The 21,578-nt window shown below is 40.7% G+C and overlaps 1 protein-coding gene across 1 annotated transcript; it reads left to right on the top strand.

The window, feature by feature from the left end:
• Positions 1-2,119: 2,119 nt before the first annotated feature.
• Positions 2,120-16,403, top strand: fndc4a (fibronectin type III domain containing 4a). Its single transcript, XM_079290513.1, has 6 exons — positions 2,120-2,429; positions 6,799-6,914; positions 8,728-8,932; positions 12,989-13,078; positions 14,734-14,867; positions 15,879-16,403. Exons 1-6 carry the CDS (start codon positions 2,354-2,356, stop codon positions 15,918-15,920), a joined length of 663 nt encoding a protein of 220 aa, XP_079146639.1. The 5' UTR covers positions 2,120-2,353; the 3' UTR covers positions 15,921-16,403.
• The last annotated feature ends 5,175 nt before the right edge of the window (positions 16,404-21,578 follow it).

The following is a 21,578-nucleotide window of genomic DNA, read 5'->3' as shown; positions in this document are numbered from 1 at the left end:
AGTACCTAAGAGTCATCAGGAGAATGGACAAAATGAACTATAACAGTCTAAGTCTGCAGTCCTATTAAATCCCTGCCATCTATCTGCGTTGTCATTAATTATCAGGTTATTTTACTGGGCACTGAACACCAAGCAATTAACATTGTGGGTCTCTCCTCCTGCCAGGTGAAGTTCATTTTGGTATATTTAACCTTTCCTCTTGTTAGAACATTTTTTAAATGAAAGGATGACTCAGGAATTCTGAGAAAAATGTGACGTAAAGCAGGTAAACCTTTAAAAAGGTCTCCTTCACATTTACGTGCATAATGTATTCATTAAAGACAAGCTCTTTAAGACACCACCTGCATGAAATCATTGTCATGTTCCAGTGTTTGAGATTAATCTGACACTCCAGTAATGGGAAGGTGACACATTCCTTAATGTAAAAATATCTGTTTCGGTATTCCAAAACCCGCACGGTGTGTGTGTTTCCAGGAGTGTAACGGTATCACACAAATAATCAGTCCCACATGGTGCTCCCCCACAGAGAGTGAAAATCCACCAATCGTGGAGAATTGTGTGTTTTTGCACATAGCCTGAATTCAATTAGCAGAACTCTGTGTTTTACCCGAATTACACACAACATGCTCTCCCTTGACGCAGTAAACAGCTGAGCAACAGCGGCTACATGGTGCAGTCAAGCAATTATGACGAGAACAAACAACTCAACCCAAAATTACAATGAAGCAGAATTGAAGTGCAGGACGCGTTGAGTGCTGCTGTGCAAAACTAAAAAGCCATACGCCTGAGTGCTGCTTGTATGGATCGTTTTGGCTCCATTGTACATAAGCCGTTCATTAAATTCCTTAAAGCACACTTTCCAGTGGGATTGAAGCGTTCGTTATATTTCCAAAATGCTCTTGTTTCCTTCATTGCTGCTATAAATCATTCCCAACAATTCATCTTCCACTTTGATCCATTATGAAATAATTTTAAAAATAAGAGGTACCTGCGTAAACCTCTAATTCCATAATTCTACAGCAGCTCTTTCTTCTGACTGCTTTTTGATCACGGTGGATTCTGATGCAACTGCAGAGAAAGTTATCTTAAAGATTTATTTTGACCAGGAGAAATATGCAGCAGAAAGATGCTGCCTCCATTCCTGCTCTTGGTGTTCATCAATATGTCGATTCATGTGAAACAATGAATCTGTTGTCTGTTGCCTTTTTCCAGTGATATAGTAGATGCTCTTTAGTGATGGAGTTGTTTTTTGACTTGAAAAAAGAGGTTGTATTCCATCAAGTTAGTAACTTACGACGCGTTTACATCCTCTCATACTTTTTCCTGGATTCGCTTGAACTGGTGATTAAAGTATTGCAAGAAATGCTGCACTTTGCACACGTTAGCTCATGTTACTAAAGATTGTGTGGTTAGTGCTACATCACTCTGCAGTACGTTTGCTTAATGTGAGAACACAGGAGGAAAATGGGCTGAATATAAAACACTTCATGCTCATTACATTTCCCACCACAAGTTAAATGAAGGAGAGCAACACTACAATACCACTGTTTGTGGTATTTTCTGGCAGCCACAGAAAACATTCTGTCTCGGGGAATGCCCCTCAAATGTCCCTGTCCGCTCTCTTAATATCATCACACCACCTTGTTGCTATACGTATTAGCTGCTGGTGTCGCTCGTGGAATATTATAGCAGCTGTGTTCCGGGTAGGCGTGTATATCCTGTCGCTGCTGCTGACACGTGGAACATTAATCATGGAATGCTGCGCGTGCACTTGAGGTGAAACGCAAAGTGTTAGAAACCTGCGGGTCATACGGGCTACTTTACCGGTAAAGGACTGCAGGAATTACCAACCCCGCGCGCGTGAATAAACAGCCGTAAACACTGAGCTGCGGAGCACGAGGGGGCGGTCTAACAACTTAGCCGCTGTCCATGGTGCTGAATCGGCACAGGGCTTTCCCTCAGTCTGCGAGGGGACCGACGAGCCTGTGAGCGTCATTTTATCGACGACCTGTTCGTACCTGCGCGCCCGGGGGATGATGGACGTCCACAGTTTCAGACACCACATTTAACTCGGACACGAGGACGAAGGACTTGTGGATTTAAAAAAGCAAGAAAAAAAAACAAAACTAAATGAAGAATCCGCCGAGGCTCGACAAAATGTTTGTGAAGACATCATTTGTCACGTACTTTCACTGGTTATCTATTTACTGACCAGCTGCGAGCCCGATTCAGCCAGGAACCGTTCATTCATTCATCAACATGCTATAAAGATGAACTGCTGCGATTTAGTTGCCGTTCAAGCACCGGAGAGCTGCGTTATAATCTAAAGAAGAGCAACGATACCGACCGAGACATGGCTCGCCTGCTTGTTTTGGTCAACTCCGTGGTCCTGTTGCTTTTTGGCAGCGACATGTTCTTGGTAGCAGCAAGTGAGTATATGAGCCTCTGTAGCCGAGGAGTCAAATCGATTATTGTTCACTTTTTGTAAAATGCGCCATTAGCGATGCTCAAAGTACCATTTATTTTTGCTCAGGTCTACTCCCCTATCGCTCACCATTAACACCTGTATACAATGGATCGCAATTATGTTGAGGTTCAGGATGAATTCCTTTACTTTCTTTGAATTCATATATTTAGATTCATATATATACAATAACTGCTTGAATAACCTTGGCAGTTTGCCCTACTTATGCATCTAATCAAAAAACAATGTAAGCACGTTTACAGCAAGAAAGATGCCATTCATTTCCAAAAAAAGAGAATCTGCACTACAGTCACATCGATCCTTTTCTCATTGTGTCTGCGCCCTTAAGAGGTACTTGCTCTCAATCTTGTTTGAATAAAAGAAAATGCAATTAAATCATGGCACTACTGAATAATGTGAACATATATAAAAGCTCAAACCGAAATGTATGCGGTATTTACATTTCTTTAATAATAATAATCGAAAACCCAGTTGCAGAACCAACACTGTCTTCAGTGAGATCAAATAAGAGAGATTGATTCTGCCTCATTTACAATATACTCCCATAATCATTTTGCATTCTTTCCATTGCTCAGCTTCAGTGTTGTGTGAATGAATCTGTCCTATTTCTGTAGCAGAAAAATCTGCTTCTGCATGTGTTCATCAGTAACACTGTTTATCAACCTGTCTACCTCTATCACCCACCCAAAATAATAAACATGACACTCATAAATATAAATGTGGCTGCTGCAGTGAGCTTCAAAGTAAATGAAAATAAATGTTGTATTCATTACTGCCAGCTTCACGCACGCTATGAGACTGTGGGATTCACAGTGACATTAAGCAGCTTTAAATTAATTGTAAGCTTCTTTGGTTCATAGTGAGGTTGTCCATACAAATTTCAACGAAGCATGAAAAGGAACATTTTAGTCTCGCTTTGCTAATTCAACAAGTGGAATTTGTTTAAATATTTTGAAACTGACATTAAAACGTAATGGTGGAGGATTTGTTCTCAAAGCGTTTCATTCATCCATTAATAAAGAGTGTGTACCATTCATTTTATTGATGGTATTTATATATTTATTGATGATAGTGATATGTTGACTGGCTCTACAGATGTCAACAAGACACCAACAAGCATGCGCTCCTTTATGATACTAATACACTGATATAAAATCTAGGATTGAACTAAATCCTGTCTCCCCACACACACACACACACACACACACACACACACACACACACACACACACACACACACACTGGGGTCTGTATGTTTTGTTTATGTGTAAAGTGTCTGCCATCTGACAGCAGATACATTAATGACAACATGAGCGAACATTGGCCCTCACTATGATGGATTCCACTCTAATGCAGAATGTCTACTTGTCAAGAATGTGTCACAAGGTTCATGAAGAGCAGATTGCCAATTTGAAGAATGCATCAGCCTCTGAGTCAGTGAGAAAGAAGACAGAGTGCACCTAAAGCAGGAGTATTCAATCTAAATTAAACAAGGTCCATTTAGAGCAGGGGTCTCAAACTCCCGGCCCGTGGGCCGAATCCGGCCCGCCACGTCATTTTATGTGGCCCGCGAATCCGGCAGCACAAAAAAAACTGATCCTAGGTGCAATTGTGTATTTGCTCATGAGTGCATATCATTTAATAACTCACATCAGACGCAAAAAGCAAACACAAAAAGGCAGATTTATTGCTTTGGGCATTGGCCATGCATTTCCACCTTAATGCTTTTCTTCAGGCGGACATGTCATCTGTCAAATTTAGTTCCTGGTAAATCAGGCAGGTGATTTTCCAATTTTCTACTCACATCAAATTTTTTTTTTTCTGTTAAATCAATGTGTCATGGTTATTCAAGGTGGCGTTTGATCAACAGCTGCACAGGTTGTCTTATTGGGATAAATCAAAGGTGTTATTGTTTGACCATGAAAAAAACAATCTCTTCTTCTGTGAATGTACAGTATAAACAACCAACAAACGAATCATGTGTATTATAAATCAGGATATATTGAACAATTGTGCTTCGCCAGCAAATATAGAGGTCAAAATATGAGATACCTCGCTCTAACAAATCAAACTGGGCTCCTTTCCACGTGTCTCGTCAGCCATCCAGAGATTCACCGGCACTTTCACTGTGTCGCTATGTGCACTCTGGTTAGAGGCGGAGCAGCTAATGCGCTGGGCTTTGGCTGCTATACGCTATGATTCATCCTGGCAGTGCGCCCACATCCCAAGAGGGTCTTACCATTTGTTTGCACAGACACACACGTGCCTCGGCTGCTGTGACCTATTGCTGTTTGATCCCCGATTTGACATAACGCAGTGTGGAGTGGGGCTTACTCAGGACACGTGGCCAATAACAAACATTGAAATACCCACAATGACACTTATCGCTGCAGAAGAACATCAAACAAGCTAGAGGGGAATATGGGGAAGAGGATCGGACTATTGAACTTCACAACAATAAAAACATTTTCATTAGAACATCAAGTCAAAGTGTTTTAGATTAATGTCACACCTGATTCTGAAGTGTGTGCACTGTGCGACACGCGGTAATCTAAACTTCACGTTGTTTACCCGTCAAGCAGTTCGACTTTATCCAATAAACATCCTTGGTATTTTTGGTAAAGTGTGTATTGTATATGATGCAGTTGCAAAAGTAAAACGCTTCAGTGTGGCTTTTAGAAACACGATGCTGTCCATTGTGGGCATTTTGAAATGAGAATCTAATCCTGGTGTGTCAAAGACAACATCTGCTTTGTTGATTACCTTTTTTAGATTTCAGCAAGTTAATGTCCCAGCATGTTGTGATGTAAATTCACTAATAATAGATTCAATTACATATTTTTTCTACATTTTCATGACACAAAATATGAAGTAATTTAGAAACAAGGACACATGAGCCATTATTGTAAATATATGTTTGACTCATTCCTACAGCTCTCCAAAGATCAAGGACAATATATCCCTTGACTTAACCTTCTGTACTATCTTAACACCTGCTTCCATAAATAATACTCTCATTAAATTGACAAAATGAGACAGATGTGACCTCTTGATACCAGTGTTACCACCAGCCAAGCCCTCTTCTCTCCCCGCTCTCTCTACAATTGGACCATTCATTTCCTCTTGTCCTCCCGGCTAAGCTATACTCTGGCCTTTAGCTCATCTCATCCCCTCCCACAAACCAATCTCTGAGCGTGTCATGAGCACCAGGAACTGAGCTTCATGCCTGTGTTTGACCATCGACCCCCCTCCACAAGGGCCGAGGCGGGGAGACTGATAGCCTCGTCTGACCAGAGGGTCTTGAGATCTGCCTCAATCTCACCTTTTGCACCCAACACAGAGGCCATCATTCGATTGTCTCCGAGATAAAAACAGACATGAAGAGTCAGAGAGGGAGAGAGGGAGAGATAAAAAGGGAGACATTGGGAGATAAGAGGAGAGGGATGTGAGAGGGACCTAGAAAATGGCAAATCATTTGAAATGGCTCCCAATTTCATCATTTCATCTTTCATCTTTCTTTCTCAAGTGCACTTTTTGGATTAAATGTTGTGTACAGCACATGCCTTTGGCTGTCATCTCAAGATAACTGTGTTATGGGTTATTGCGCTCCTGCTACATGCGTTGATGAAAGCGGTTACATATTGAATGGAAAACGGTCAATTAACACTTCCTCTGTAGTGAACCCCTGATGAGCAGCTGTGATACTGTAGTTGCATCTCATTAGGAAAAGCATTTAAGTATGTTGTGTTCTCTGATGCCATCTCCTTTGGAAACTATTCTTTTTGTCATGATATTCACATAACAGCACAAGATATTTGCACATGTCTCAACATTGCTTCAGTTACTTTCTGCAACATCACATGAAGTCCATTACACCCAGGCTAATGACAAATGGCCTGCATGGGGATGGCGTCTAGGTCTCCATCTATCCGGCCAATCCCATCGCACCCGAGCGATTGCTTGGAGACTGAAGCTGTACTGTGCCCTCTGTTAGATCTGTCACACTCTGTTTCTCCCCCCCCTCCCCCCTTTTCACCCACTTTGCAATACAGTCTACCCTACAGTTTACTGTACCACGATGACACAACCAGCCTGTGCTGCTGTATTTCCTGTTTCCCAATTCATCTACAAACATGACCACATAAGTTTTAAGACGTCACGTTTGATTAAAAAGAGACACCTGTGGTGAGCTCAGAGTGCCAACACAATGCTTGAGACTATCCAGGTGCAGGTGTGGACACATATGGCTTGGATAATTTAATATCTAGTGGGTGGATTAACTGATCCCTCTGTTTCTGTTTCCGTTCCTTCAGATCGGCCGCCGGCTCCCGTCAATGTGTCCGTCATGCACCTGCGGGCCGACTCGGCGACCGTTTCCTGGGAGGTTCCAGAGGGAGATATAATAATTGGTTTCTCAATCTTACAACAGGTAAATCCTGAACTTCTAATGTAAATCTGGGAGACTGTGGATAGGTTAGCAGGATAACTGGATAACACTGTCTACGACACCCATGTATATAATGCATTATAATCGTCTTATAGCACTGTATAACAAGTCATAAACATTAATAGCAATAATCATAACACATTATAAAGCATTTTATTATGACGTATAAGGTCAAGTATCAAAATACTTCATAATTACTGTTTTTTCTGGAAGGATCATTGTATATTGTAATTCCCATTGTCTTTTATAATGCATTATAATCACTGTTATAATGCATTATAATGTGATTATAACTTACTCAAATGCTCAGTTTTCTTTATGTGTAGGGAAAAAAACATTAAACCTATGCTTGAACACGCAAAATATTGTACAATACATTTTGATTTCATGCATTATGGAAATAATATAATGTATTACAACTATGACAGTTATAATACACAATGAGCCTTGCAAAAATAAAGTCAGTGAGTGACCAACAATTACAACGTTCTATGATACTTAACCTTATGAGATTGTGAATCTTTATGAGTGCCTATAACTGTAATTATACAGGGCTTTATGCATATTAGAATGCATTAGAAGTGCATTTATAATGTGGGAATAATGGAAAGTGTTCACATATAGTGCATTTGTTTTATTTTTGGTTTTTGCCATTTGTGGTTTGGCATTGAGCCTTCGTCGTGTCCTGTTGAAATTCTGTTGGCGCACCATGAAGCAGTATGAAGACGTGCACCTGGAATCCATTTTCTACAGTGTGGGCCTGTGGAACACGGGTGTGAACGACTGAAAACTGATTTTTCGGGGAATGAAAAGATAATATATTCACTGACTGAAGTCCATAGAGGTGGTTGTTATGTGCTCAGCAAACGCTTCGTATCGTTTGTCCAACATACTGAGTACGTACTGTATGCACAAGTTCCCGGGTGAATAAAGATGTGTTGTTGTCTGCATATTCTTAGGAACCCCTTAAAGCTTTGCTTAGCATGAATAAGGGCAGACTAAATCTTTCCTTCAAGCCTGGAGTCAGAATAAAACAAATTGTCAAGAGAAAACAAGGGGTGCAGCGGGACTATGCTGCCAAACGGCATTATTTTAGGCTAAAAAGATTCAAAGGCTTAAAAAAGGTAAACCAATGAATGCTAATCCTGAATGGCTAAATGGCATATGGTGCCGGAATCGTGTTTATGCTTCACGCAACTCAAAACACCATGCAGCCATTTAACTCTGCTGCAATTAAGTCAGTGAGGCTGATGGACTATTTAACGCCTCAATGGCCGTTCGTCATGATATGCTGCTGAATCGGAACACGTTTGGTATGCCGGTGTAAGAATTACATTATTCAATATAGAGAGCTCACCAAGAGGAGAGTGCTGCATGCAAGCAGGGGGGGGGTGATTCTCACAGCTTTGGGTCTTTATTGCACCAATAACATTCTGAAAGGTCTCTGAAAGCTTGCGATTCAAGGCACTTGCAGTTTAAATGAATCAAAATATTGACTCCACAGTCAAGACTCCATATGGTGAGACAACATTGCCAACTGTTAATAAGATAAAGTGCCCAGCATGACGTTCTCCAACACCTTGAATATTTTCTGGTTGGTCACCTCCTTCTCACATTATCACGGCCCAAAAATAGGCTACATGATTGTTTTTAGCTTTTTTGTATGACGCTATGAAGATGAAGTTTATACTACGAAACTCTTTACAGAGGAGAGTGTCTTGCTTAGGGACACATTGTAGGTCAATCACCCCATTGACCAATGTTTTGATTGTTGTATCCCTCTTCCAAACCCCAGAGGCAGGAAGGACACACGCAGAGATTCATCCGGGAAGTCAACACCACCAGCCGCTCTTGTGTCCTTTGGGACCTGGAGGAGGAGACGGACTACATCATACAGGTCCAGTCAATTGGCCTCTATGGGGAAAGCCAAGCTTGCAAGAAGGTCCATTTTCGCACCCTCAAGAAGACAGACCTCTTCCCCTCCAACAGCTCCAATCAAGGTAAGCTGCCTGTTACCTACATGGCAAAGTTCATTTGAAAAAAATGGGTCTGTTTGTGTTCAGAACGTGTGATTTAAAGACGATTATAATTGATGATAATTGTGTGTTTTGGTGTCTTTATGGGATTTGTAAATAAATATTAACAAAATGGTCATTTAACTGTGAGATATTGTTTTAGTTTGTTAGCTGATTTTTCTTTTGTTTAGAGTCTCTCCTCAATTCAACTATGCTATGAAGTTTGCCAAAATGCAGAAGGATAAGGTGGCAAACTCACTGGAGCAATCTTTTCACCGTGTGGCATCTCGCTGTGTTATGTAAGGCAATGCTTTGCTTTTAATTCTACAGTGCATGGTACAGCCGTAGGCGTCTCTCCCCCCCCGAGGCACAGACAGGAGCAGCCAATTACAGATGCATCCCTGATGTTGCTCTGAAGCCTCTTCTGGCTGTTGAATGCTCTTAAGCATGCCCTCTCTCAGCGTCCGTCCGAGGCGGCTCTATGCAGGTTTATCTTCTCCTAGAAACCAATCCATTATTGACAGACTCTTCAAGCATGCTGCAGGCAAGCTCCTTTGAATGTGTGCAACTCTACATCACTCTGGGTGCCTAATCAGGATTTGGACACATTCTGAAGCACTTTGGATTTGTCTATGCTCATGGGCTTGAGGAAATATGACCAGCACCAACAGAGAATAAGTTCAGCAGCTCTCAAATTATTTTTGCTTTGTACTGTAGTTGGGAAGAGTACATTTCAGAAAAAGACCCTTTGCAAATCATCTCTGCGTCAGGGATGAGCCAAATACATAAACTTTTACAATAATGGCAGCTTACATTTGACATTGGTCTAGAAACCGGTCTGATACTTCAAACGTTTTCTTTTTCTTTTTTTTTAATCATATGGCGTGGTTAAGTTTATGATGATAAGAAGTGCAGATGCAAGTGAATCATTTGACGTTTCCCTGCAGTTGACTCCGGTTTGGTGTTATTTGTTCAGCTTGCAAGATCGGCAAAAGAGAAAGAAACTAATTTAAGCTCAAGTTCAACACAAGAGCCTGAACACCGTCCATCCAGCTGATACAGACACTGACGTTACACAGTTAAAAGCAATGGACATAGGAAACCTAACTAACCATGCATAAGTCTTTTGGATTTATGGCAATTGCTAAGACTCAATGTGCAACATAAATGAGGATTTAACCGAGTCATCCAAGTGGGTCAAATAAAACAGCCCGCTCAGCGGATGAGCAGCGTTTGTAGGAGTTTGTGTTTGTAAGAGTAGAATCAATCGGTGTCAGCTTTGCATAAATCTAAGGCCAGCACTGCTGACTTCTCATGCCCCAGTTTCAAAGGCCAATCCCATTTTATAAACCTAACTCTTGTCAAGTTTAGTACTCAACTGCTCTTTTAATGTTTGACACTGTGTCGGCGTATATTTTGACTCTGATGTTGTCTGTAAAAGTAACCTAATTAACGAATTAAAATGACCCCACTGGTGCAATCAGTGAAAGAACATAAAGAAGTAACAGGCAGTAAGTAGATCACAACAACATACTTTAACTGCATCAAGTACACAAATTACATTCTCCTACATACTGGCTTGAGACACCTCTTTCAGCCATGATATTGACTCACAACCCCTGAAAAGGAATGTCTGTTGTTTTATGACAAATAAATGTGTTTCTTGACAAGCTTTTGCACTTTCTGAACGGATGTTTACAAAGTTCCATCCTGAAATAGCAGCATATGTACTCATCATAAAACCTAATGCACCTTAATGTAACATGGAATCTGTTTTGTTCAGGATCTTCCTGTTGAGCATTATTCCTAAAAAGGCCTTTTTAATCTAGTTGGCTGCAGCATCACAGAGGCATTTCAGAGGTCCTTTGTCACAGCCAAGTGCCTCCGATTGAGACTAAATTGATTTGCGGTATGTTCCAGGCATTCCTGAGAGCTAGAGCTCTGATACCCATGAATCAATAATGCTTTTATTTTTTCCTCAATGCAATTCTCTTTGACAATGTGATTACATATTGGTGCATACTATGCCACTGAATGTACACCTGGTTTATGAAGTATTTCCTGGAAAGACATACGCCACATGTTGCTGGAGAATTTGAATTTAAATAAGCTACTGTGATTTTTTTTCTTCTCCCAGGATCAATATGTCTTTCCAATGTCTACTTCAATTCCATTAGTTCAGCGGAAAGCTTTTAATCAGAGTATATATTTGTGTGCTTTGCCCGCCCTTCAAAAGTGAGGTTGTGCTGTTGTCAGAGTTTCTCTAAGATTCATTTTTGTTGTATGTCAGCAGTTTATTAGTATTCCACTAATTTAAGCAATGAGTTTGTATTACATTTTCGAACTAAACATATTTTGAAGGACTCAAATATAATACATTTAACTGCGGTATGATTCCAGCATAATGAAGGGGCTTTTTGAAATATAAGCGATTTAATGTACGATTCATTACACTGAAAGTGATTCTCTTTTTGCTTACGGATGGGGAGACCTGTGATTAAAGGGGGGGGGGGGGGCTGTATTCATTAGCATGTGATGCCACAGTGCATACAAAAAATATCCAGATACGTTATATAAATGATTCCCAAATAAAAGACACGAAGGCGGTACAAATGCTACCTGCTGTCACTGAGCTGTCAAAGGGTTTCACACAGGAGAATACAAAAATATATTTTCAAAGGACGGATGCCTTGAGCAGTCAAATCTAACTAGGTCCCCTTAGACACAGTGCTACTTCAAAGAGATGCCAAACTGTCTTTGCTGTGGGATTTGGGGGGAGCAGAAGGAAGGATCAACTAATTACCTCAAAACAAACTCTTTGGTGCACCGACGGCACCACAATCTGCTCATCCTCCGCTACAGCAGAGAATCACATGGCATCGCTGAGTGCGGCGCCACAACATGAAACATGTATGATACAGCAGCAGGACATGTTATTCGGGTCATATTCACTCACTCTGTGGTATGAAACACTGCACATCAGCATGCAACACAAGCACTTTTTATCAACATGAAGTAGGGTCATTAGATCAACTAGAAAACGGTAAACAGTTGGAGAGTGTTGCAGAATACAGAAGCCCCAAAGGGTCAATTCCTGACTGAAACAGCCTCCTATCAGTAGTTTCTCGATGCATCCTCTTTTTTTATACATGCAGAACTACTTTATTTTTCAGTTGGTTAGGGGTCAGACAGATAGAAGAGATGTAGGATAAATAAAGTGGAGTGCAACTCACAGGAGGCACCAGTCATACTTTGCGCTGACCTCAGTCCTGACCAGGCATCGGTCGTCTGACTTCAGCTCTTCAGATCACTGTACAATGGGAAGGCACAATCAGTCTTCCGTCCTGACCTAAAGATAAACGTTTGATGATTCAGAAAAGAAGATGTGGAAAGTTGTGAGAGTACGTTGTTTTGCTAATACATATAAATATCGAGGACTTTTCTGTCATTTGAAGCTATTTTCCACTCACATTCCCACACACACAACTAACCGAGACTTTCAAAAAACGTGGCAGCATTGCCGCCAATCCGTAACAGCCATCAGAGCGGAGAGTCTGGCATTCAGGGGCCAGTTTCTTGAGAACTTGATTCACTAAAAGAGGCAATTGTGAAGAGTGGTGCTCTGGAAGAGTTCCATACAGAAAAGATATTAAGAGTTAGTTTGGGGAGTGGAAATAGGCCCATAGTCAATCCACTTAATGCTTTGTAATGCTCACCACATTTTCTGACATTTTTTGTTAAATGGCATAACAGTCATGAGAGATAAAGGAAGTGTCCACTTGCCAGTCATGAGCAACAGAATGAGGGTTTAAGATCTTACATTATTAGGAAATCCAGTAAAGAGCTCTGTCACTAATGCTACTTTTGTAAAAGTCAATGTTCAGTTATTTCAATCTTTGGTTGTGATTTTGTTCAACTGGACTGCATATCAATCTATTTCATATGTTGTCGCTTCCATGTAAAAAAGCTTAGGACCAACTGTTCTCAGTAATTAGGAGTCTGTGTTGACTGTACCTGTCCTGTCTGTGCTCTCTCTCATAGATGACCCCACTGTGCAGGGTCTGGACAAGTCCCGGCATCTACAAACAGGGGAGATGATCATCATCGTGGTGGTCTTGGTCATGTGGGCAGGTAGGTTTGCAGACTGAGTTTGGTTCATAATGATTCCGTCTTAAGAGAAATAAATCGAAGGGAAAGACGGGTAAAAACACTTGTATATTGATTAGTTGTTGTCAATGAAGAAATTGCATTCAAATCCTGCTGAATAAGCTAAAAGATAATTGGATTTTTGCAATAGGAACTGCAACTTGTTTGTATTTATTGTCAGCCTCAATGATATAGAATAATGGTGCTCACCTGACAGAGCTTTCACACTCTAGATTATCTTGTAGTTACATAAATACATTGACACACCAATCAATAAGACGCCAATGAATGGATAGTCGTCCAGATCAAGACCTACAGGATCCCTGTTAAGTGGAAGTTAAAGTCCAAAAAACGGAAAAATGAATCTGCCAGCTCTGCATGTCCCATCCCTTTGAGGCTTTTTCTTTTTGCAACAGCGATGTCAAAACAACATCACGCTTTCCTGAGCATTCTCTGTAACCAAGCGCTCCATCCATGTACGAGTTTCTACTCCTTTGAGGAAGCGTGCTGATTAATGAAGTGTTGAGGTACAATGAGAAGTGGCACATCTGACAGGCTGCCAGGAGCCGGGTTTCCCACCCCCGAGCACCAGAGTGAGATGTTAAATAATACGAATGAGAGTAACCAAAGTAACATGGACACTGTGAAGAGTGGGAGTGGAAGAATAAAAACACCTCATGTGGCGCATTCATCATGGACTGCACATTTGCAGCCAGTCCAGTTTAAAGTGAGCTTATTCCCCGCAAAGTATGAGGCATCAAGCAGCTCCAAACATTCACAATTGACAAAAGACAGTTGTTTACATTTGTATTTATTAATGTATTTGTTTATTCCTTTTCTTATTCGATTTATTTGTCCTATCCGTGTCATTTTATCTTTTATTTTGTGAACTTTCACTTGTCTGGGTCTGAAGAAAGTGAATGAAATGATAAAGTAACAAACAAATTGCTTCAACCCAATGCAATCTCCTCTGCTATATTTTACAGTGTGTCTGCGTAGCGATGTTCTGTTGGTTTCTAAAAGTGCTTAAAATGTTGTGAACCTTGTAAAAAAAATCACATTAAATTAACATCACAATAAACTGGAATGTAAACTTCACAAATGACACAAACGCTGCTGTAATTTAACCACCAACCAAACCAGTGGAGATGTCGGCCATGAATGTCTCACAATGACATGTAGCTGCAATATTGCAGAGCGCTTACATGATGCGTGCGTGAATAATAATTTCAATGAATAACTTTTATTTCTCACAGCTCCCTAGTTTTCATTACCACAACCCACCGGATCAGTTATTGAATATTTCATGACAGCCTTCTCATAGAAATTCATGAACCTCGGTGAAGCAGGGAAGTTAATTGTGAGCACACGGTAAACTGGAGGCAGGACTGCATCTGGCAGATTGCATATGGCAGCAAAGCAAACTCCATAGAGAATTACTGCCTTCCAAGCCTTCGGATAAAAGCCCGGCCATCACGCTCCCTTGGGAGCAGAATTCCATTATCAACATGGCCTTACAACGTGCTTAGTTAGAAGAAGTGGTGACATGTCTGTGAGCGACAGTTGCCGCCCCACCACTGAATTCCTATCATCATTTGTGTGTGTGTGTGTACACGTGCCCATCCCTCACCTCCTCGCAGCCGTCATCGCCCTGTTCTGCCGGCAGTATGACATCATCAAGGACAACGACTCCAGCAACAGCAAGGAGAAGGCCAAGCCGTCGTCAGAGAGGAGCACGCCGGAGCACCACAGCGGAGGGCTGCTGAGGAGCAAGGTGAGCATGACTCCTCTGAATACACGCCCACATGAAGGCTCTTTCAAGCATGCTGTATGCCTCCACACTCTCTGAGTGACAGTGAGCCAGCACACACAAAAAACCTCGGCCCTGAAACTGAAGCAGCTAAATGGGATTCAGCCATCATCACTCTTATCAAAATGTTCTGTTTTGTTTGTGAAGCACCTCCCTGCAGAAACAATGTCTTGCAGTGAATAACAATGTAATCTGCTAATTGTGCTCAGCCAACTCTCATTGCTGTTAAGGGCCCACTTAGTGTAGTTTTGTAGGATGCAGGTACATCTAGTACTGTACAGGCTGGAACACAAAGAGCTTAAATATGCCATGATTAATGATGGATTTATTGGGAGATGGTGCTTGATCAATAACTAAAATATCCCCCTGTGATGGTGTATGTGTCGCAGGTCCACATAGACTTCAGTTGGCTTACGACGACCCGACTGGAACCTCCTCTCTTGTGCTTTACTCGTCCACACAATCTCACGTAAAATAGATTAACAGCAAGCAGCCAGCTGTTCCCGTGATTAAAATGCAAGACATGAATTGACATTTGATTAAAAAATGTAATTTGCATGTGGAGAATATTTGTGTATGTTTAATTAAACCAAATCTGATATGAAGCCAAGGACAATAAATGGTTTCTGTTTTCACGGGTTGAAATAAAATGACTTCATATTTTCCTTTCTATTCAAAATATATTTCTAATTTCATTCACAGCGACATAAATCTGTTATATATTACTCAACAATGGTGTGAAATGCAACAATACATTTTTATTATGCCAAAGTCTTGCGCGTTTAAAGTGGAATGTAGATTATTAGGAGTCTTCCAGCATTTAAATAATACTAGCTGGGTTCATGGCTCCTCTGCCAGATATAGGTAACTGTAACTGTAACACTGTATTTGTCTTCTGTCATCAAAATATGTCTTTATTGTAAAGGAGAAAGACAAATTACTAATTATGAATTGCATCTATCTTGTCTGTTGCAGTTTCATCCTTCTGTGCCGTCTATCAACATCATCGAAGTTTGAGCAGAAGGAAGCCAAATTCCTTTCTCTCTCCCACCATCAATGCATTGACCACCTTTCTCACTGATGAGGAGAACATGTGTCGTTTCTGTGAGTCATCGTCAGTGAGTAAGGTTGGCTGAGGCTGTCTTTGCAAAAGACATACATGCATGTACATAGCATTTGTAGGAAAACACTAAAGTACAGGTACACACACCCATCCACATGACCCAACACACACACACACGCAATCATCTCTTGGAGGCCGGTCTTCATGACTTTAAATTCACAGTGTATTTTTGATATTGGCATGTGCAATTAGACACCACGTTCACCTGTTGTAGGCAACTCCGCTCTAAATAAACAAAGCATTTTTCTTTGACAAATAGTGGTTAATATGTTACCTCATCACAAATGGATATTATAGGACTCCTGTGGGCAGATTGTTAATAAGGAGAGAAAGCAAATACATGTGTTAATTTTTAAGATCCGCCACAACACCATGTCTTCATTTTTTCTGATAATATTAAAGTACCATTTTCTGGATAACATTGTATTTTTTCATATTTCATGAAAAAAAAAACATGTCTGTACATAAATCATTCATTTTCTGAAGTTGCATGCAGGTCCTTTGCCTGTAGAACAGCATTTGATGTGCATTCTAAGTTAGATGCCAAACAATGGAGAAATAAACACGATTGCAGTCCTGTGAAGCTGGTCATGTTTTCTTCTATTCTGCCTGCTTTTAGAACGGGGCGTTCGTTTTTATCATCCAGCGTTTAATATCACATCTTGCACATTTCCTGACAATTGTATTTCTTGAAGTGTAAAATGAACCCTCTTTAGAATGTCCCATCACGAAGTTGCAGCTAATTTAATGGAGTTTCTGTGCATAACTCATTTCCACTTTGGGTTTGGTGCATTAACTGCTGGCCCGAGACTTGCAGCACAGTAGAAAACTGCACTTCATGGAGGAAATGCTGGCCGAGTCACGAAAAGTGTTTTAACGCAGGTAATACTTCAGAGTAAATTAATTTGGTAATAATATGGGAGTTAAAATCATCATCACTCCTTTCATTCTGAGGAACAAAATGCATATAGTGCAGGGGAGTGAGACATTAAATCATGACGGGGGCACGATTTTAAACACAAAATTGTTTGGTGGAATTTTTTTTTCCTTCCTGTGATGCGAGGGATAACAAGCAGCGATTTTGAAGAGCTCAGCTCATGTTTTGTTACAGCTCTTCAATTCAAGAGTCGGCTCTCCATTCGAAAAGTTCCCTTGATGCCTTCAGTGATGCTGTTCTGTGACTCAGTGGATATCCATGTGAGTCGGACTGACGTTGGCCACACTACCAAAGACTACAGTGTACTCCTACTGTTCGTTCATTGTAGACACATAAGAAACTATTATGTGTTCACTTCCCTCTATATCTATTATAATACAACTAAAAGGTAAAGATTTATTGGGTAAATGTATTGTGCAGACGGCAGTCATCAAGCAATGAAGCAGAAGGTACGAGACAAGGCCGTCTGCTGCAGTACAAATAGGACATGTCACCTGGCCTTTAAACTAGAACGTTCCGAATCAAAAATGCAATGACACGTACTTAAGAATACAGCTCGTCCTAGAATAGAAAGTGATTGCAGCCTCCTGGGGATTAATAGGTAATGTTGTACACCATCTATATTTTTTCTCCCACCCTAACTTTATCGCTGCAGACTTCTTTCCATTCGTTGTTCAGGGGATTTATGGGATGTTGTTATGACTGAGATAAGCTTTGGTTAGAAGTGATTCAGAGATCCAAGTACATGCTGCATCTATAAATAAATACATTTATAAATATAGGGTTTGCATACAAGTCTATACTTTCCTTATGTTACTTGGTCCCAACATCAACATAATTCAAAACTTGCTGAGAAAAAAACTAAAATGTTCATGAAAAATGTCTTTTAGACCAAAAATATATCACACAAATAGCAGAAACAAAGATGTATCACTGCTATGCACTGAATAACCTGCAGTCATACCTCAAACTGTAATGGAAAAACTTGGAACGATATGGAAGTTATTTTCTTCCATATTGCACTTTCACAGATGAAATAGTAGTTCAGCCGGTCTCAATATATTCTCAATATAAACGGTACAAACATTGCCAACACAACAGTAAGCCATTAAAGCAGCAGAAACACCTTATCAGTGGTTTGTATTGTGAGAATAGTTCAGAATAATCTTGTAATAGGGTCTGAGGTGGTTTGAAGTCACTGCTCAGTGACTGCAGAGTGATGTAAGAGATAAAAACATGTAGACTCCTATCCATTACTCTTCATCATTACAGCAATATTCAGTAAATCACACTACAGATAAGAGTCTGATGACATGAAGTATCCTGTTTACAGTATATTTGCATTCCTCTACAAACATTCATCAGACTAAACAAACATTCTAAGAGCACCATCGTCTCACGGAACACTCACACACAAATTTCATTTGATTTGGTTTTACACCTGCAAAATATGAGAGGAAAAAATCCCTAATCCTTTTCTGTGTTTCAGGTGAACATACATATTCCTTCATGTTCATTCTTAATGCTATTGGGGAATTCAGTTCATTGAAATGTGTTTTACTTGTGAACAAATATAACAAGCTTCGTTGCGTCAGGTTTTTTTGTCTAGATAGTACTTTAAAAGATTCATCAGGTTTTCAGTGTACAAATAGTTGTACCTGTTATTTGATTAACTGTGTTAGGAATCAAAGTTCATATGAACATTCTTTTTTTCTGATTGAGAGAGAAGAGGAGCGATATTGTCGCTTTGCACCTGGTATGCATTATTTGAGTTTTCATCCATGAGCAGCGGGCAGATTGAAGACACATCGATGCGATCGTGTCAGTCAGACGGCCAAACAAGAGGCCGTGCTTGCTTTGGATCGACCGCAGTGAGCTGCTGTGAACTGTTTGAGAGGAAAACAGTGTGGATTCAAACTTCAAACTAAAACGTTCTGGACAGATCAACGATGGCGATAAAGAAGAGTGCTCGTCTGCACAGTGAGCTGAGACGCTTTAGTTTAGTTTAAGCCGAGTAGTTGAAACTCATTACTGATCAAATTATAGAGTAATTATGGAATCAAATTGATTTGCTGCACTTCACAATCATATTGTCTGGCATTGCTGAAGGCTAAAGTATCTTTGCAACTATACTGTGAATGAGAGAAGAAGCTTTTTAACAAAAGACCGGTTTCTTTTGAAAAATCACAGTTGAGTGCAATTCAATATTTATACAAAGTATTTTATTATGCAGATGTAACAAACCACAACAGTTTCCAAATTCTGTACACTTTTTTTTTTAGGATAACTGCTTGTGGTTTATAGACAAATTGCTTTAATAACACAACACTGTTGAAAACCCACTAATTGCATAGATAGAAAATAAGCACCTTCTTTGAAAAGTAAACTGTAAACACATCAGTGGTGAATTTGGGCAAGAATAGCGAATCTGAAATGTCTGAAAGCCTCAAATGTTTTCTGGGCCCAAAACCTTCACGGTCTGATTTGTATTCAGTGCACTGTACACTCAAATTGGCATGTTATACCTCCAGGAGCAGGTCGGTCTGATCACCCCCCTCTCCCGCATGGACAATTCTCGGCTGAGCCAAAGAACCACATCCATTCAAGATCTGCTGCTGTGTTATTGAAAACCATTATTGAGCCCGAGAGCTCCTGGACAACAGCCCATCTCCAAATAGCACTGAATCAGCAGATACTGAAGCATCCACACAGGCATCAGTCAAGGATGGAGCGGAAAAACGTGAGAAAATGTGCAAAAATGAGAAAGATGAGAAAGGTAAGGCAAAAATGACGACGTTGCGTTTTGACGGTGCACTCTGCTGAACAGTCGACGCACGGCTCGATAGGTCTCCCATAGACGAGCTGGAGGCTATTTACGACACCCAAAACCGCAAAGAGCTGACTGTCAAAGATGCTATGGAGACGCTATTTCAGCCAGTCAGGAAGGAAACAATGCAATTAAGCTTCATGGCGTAACCTGATAAAGCCATCCAATTATTCTGCAGCGGGTGTCATGACAACGACACTGAGCCCCCCGCCGCTACCTCCGCCTCAGTCGTGATGCCATGAATACAGAGAGAAGGACCACGTCAGACAAGACTGGGGAAAATATATAATACCCTCCCGACAGCGAACGTCATCCGAGAGTCATCTAAAAATAAGCAGAGATTCATATATAACAGGATCTGGGACGAAGGACGTGTTTTGTGGCACAGACTGCGGTTAAGAGAGGAACATGTGAACTGTGCCGATCGGTGTAACAGGTGATGACCCAATCGAGAACAGGACTTTGAATAATTGAATACTGTACGTGGGTGACTGATGGCTATATTGAAAAACAATAAAGCAATTCCTGCAGTGATAAAAAAACAAAAACACGTAGGATTATATTTTGTACAAATTGACTAACCTAATGAAAAACACACAGGCATACACATTAAAAACAACCTTTGTGAAGCCCTGAATGTATTCATCCTACTTCCTTTATAATGATACCATATGCATACATACATTACACAGCTTTGACATTGAAAAAATACAGAGTAAGGAAATATGTTGCTTTACTCTTAATAATTTGGCCTCGCCATACACTCGTCCTCTTAACCTCACATCATCGCTGTTCTTTAACAGTAACATCATCTTTATGTACAGTGACTGACTGAGGAGACGGCAGGATGTAAATTAGTCGTTGTATTTTGGTTACATAAGCCATATTCATATAGACGGTGTTGAAATACATATTTACAGGAATGTCAGCCTGTCTGCTGTTGTGCTGCGTTTTCTTTACATTGCAAACAATCTCCTGACATTGTTAACACAAAGCAAGCAAGCACACGGGAATACAATGGAATGTCACTTCTGCTCATTTATAATCCACATCTCTCGCAATAGTGTGGTTGTTCTTTGTGTGTGTTTTGGTGGATTCAAAAAAATTTAAAAACAGATGAAGATGCGTTTACCTTAAGACACATTTATGTTCCATTATTCAAAGAACTACTTGAATCAAAGCACAAACCAGCTGAAAGATGAACGCGTAATTCATAAAATATCATGACTGAAGATGTGTACCAGCTTTGCTGACGCCCTCTCTGAACACTGGACTTCCTCCGGTGACGGCTGAGACTGGCAGCGGTTACTTTTGTTTCGCAAAACGACGAGATCAGAGCTTTCAGGTTTTCAGAAAGGAGGCGACAGCCTTTCATGTACACACATCTCTAAACGACTTGATGCTGAGAACATCTTCATCTGAATTCCACTTCTCTAAGTGAAGTTTTTGACCAGTTCAGATTAAAAGAAGGAGACTCTTAAGAAGAATCTTCTGTGGAGAAACACGTAATTCGTGCACGTCTTGCAGTGCCGTGTTGTGCATCGTGTGCACGGCCTTTTCGTCTGGCAGTTGGTGAGAGGAGGGATATGGCGGCGGATGGCTGTTTACACTGAGTGGAGTGTCGACTGTCAGGCATGGCAGTTTCTATTATCAGGGCATCGCTTTCTGTCTTCTCCGCAGCAGCCACAGAACATCAAGCAGAGCCTCACCGATTCAGGTCGTGCACCGGGGAAGCGTGATGCGCTTTGCTGTCGGCTCAAGTGACGTTTACCGGGTTTTTTTTATGTT

This window comes from Melanostigma gelatinosum (genome assembly GCF_949748355.1).
Source record: "Melanostigma gelatinosum genome assembly, chromosome: 19".
Lineage (NCBI taxonomy): Eukaryota > Metazoa > Chordata > Actinopteri > Perciformes > Zoarcidae > Melanostigma > Melanostigma gelatinosum.
The sequence above is the reverse complement of the archived record's forward strand: the minus strand, read 5'-3'. Positions and strand labels throughout refer to the sequence as shown.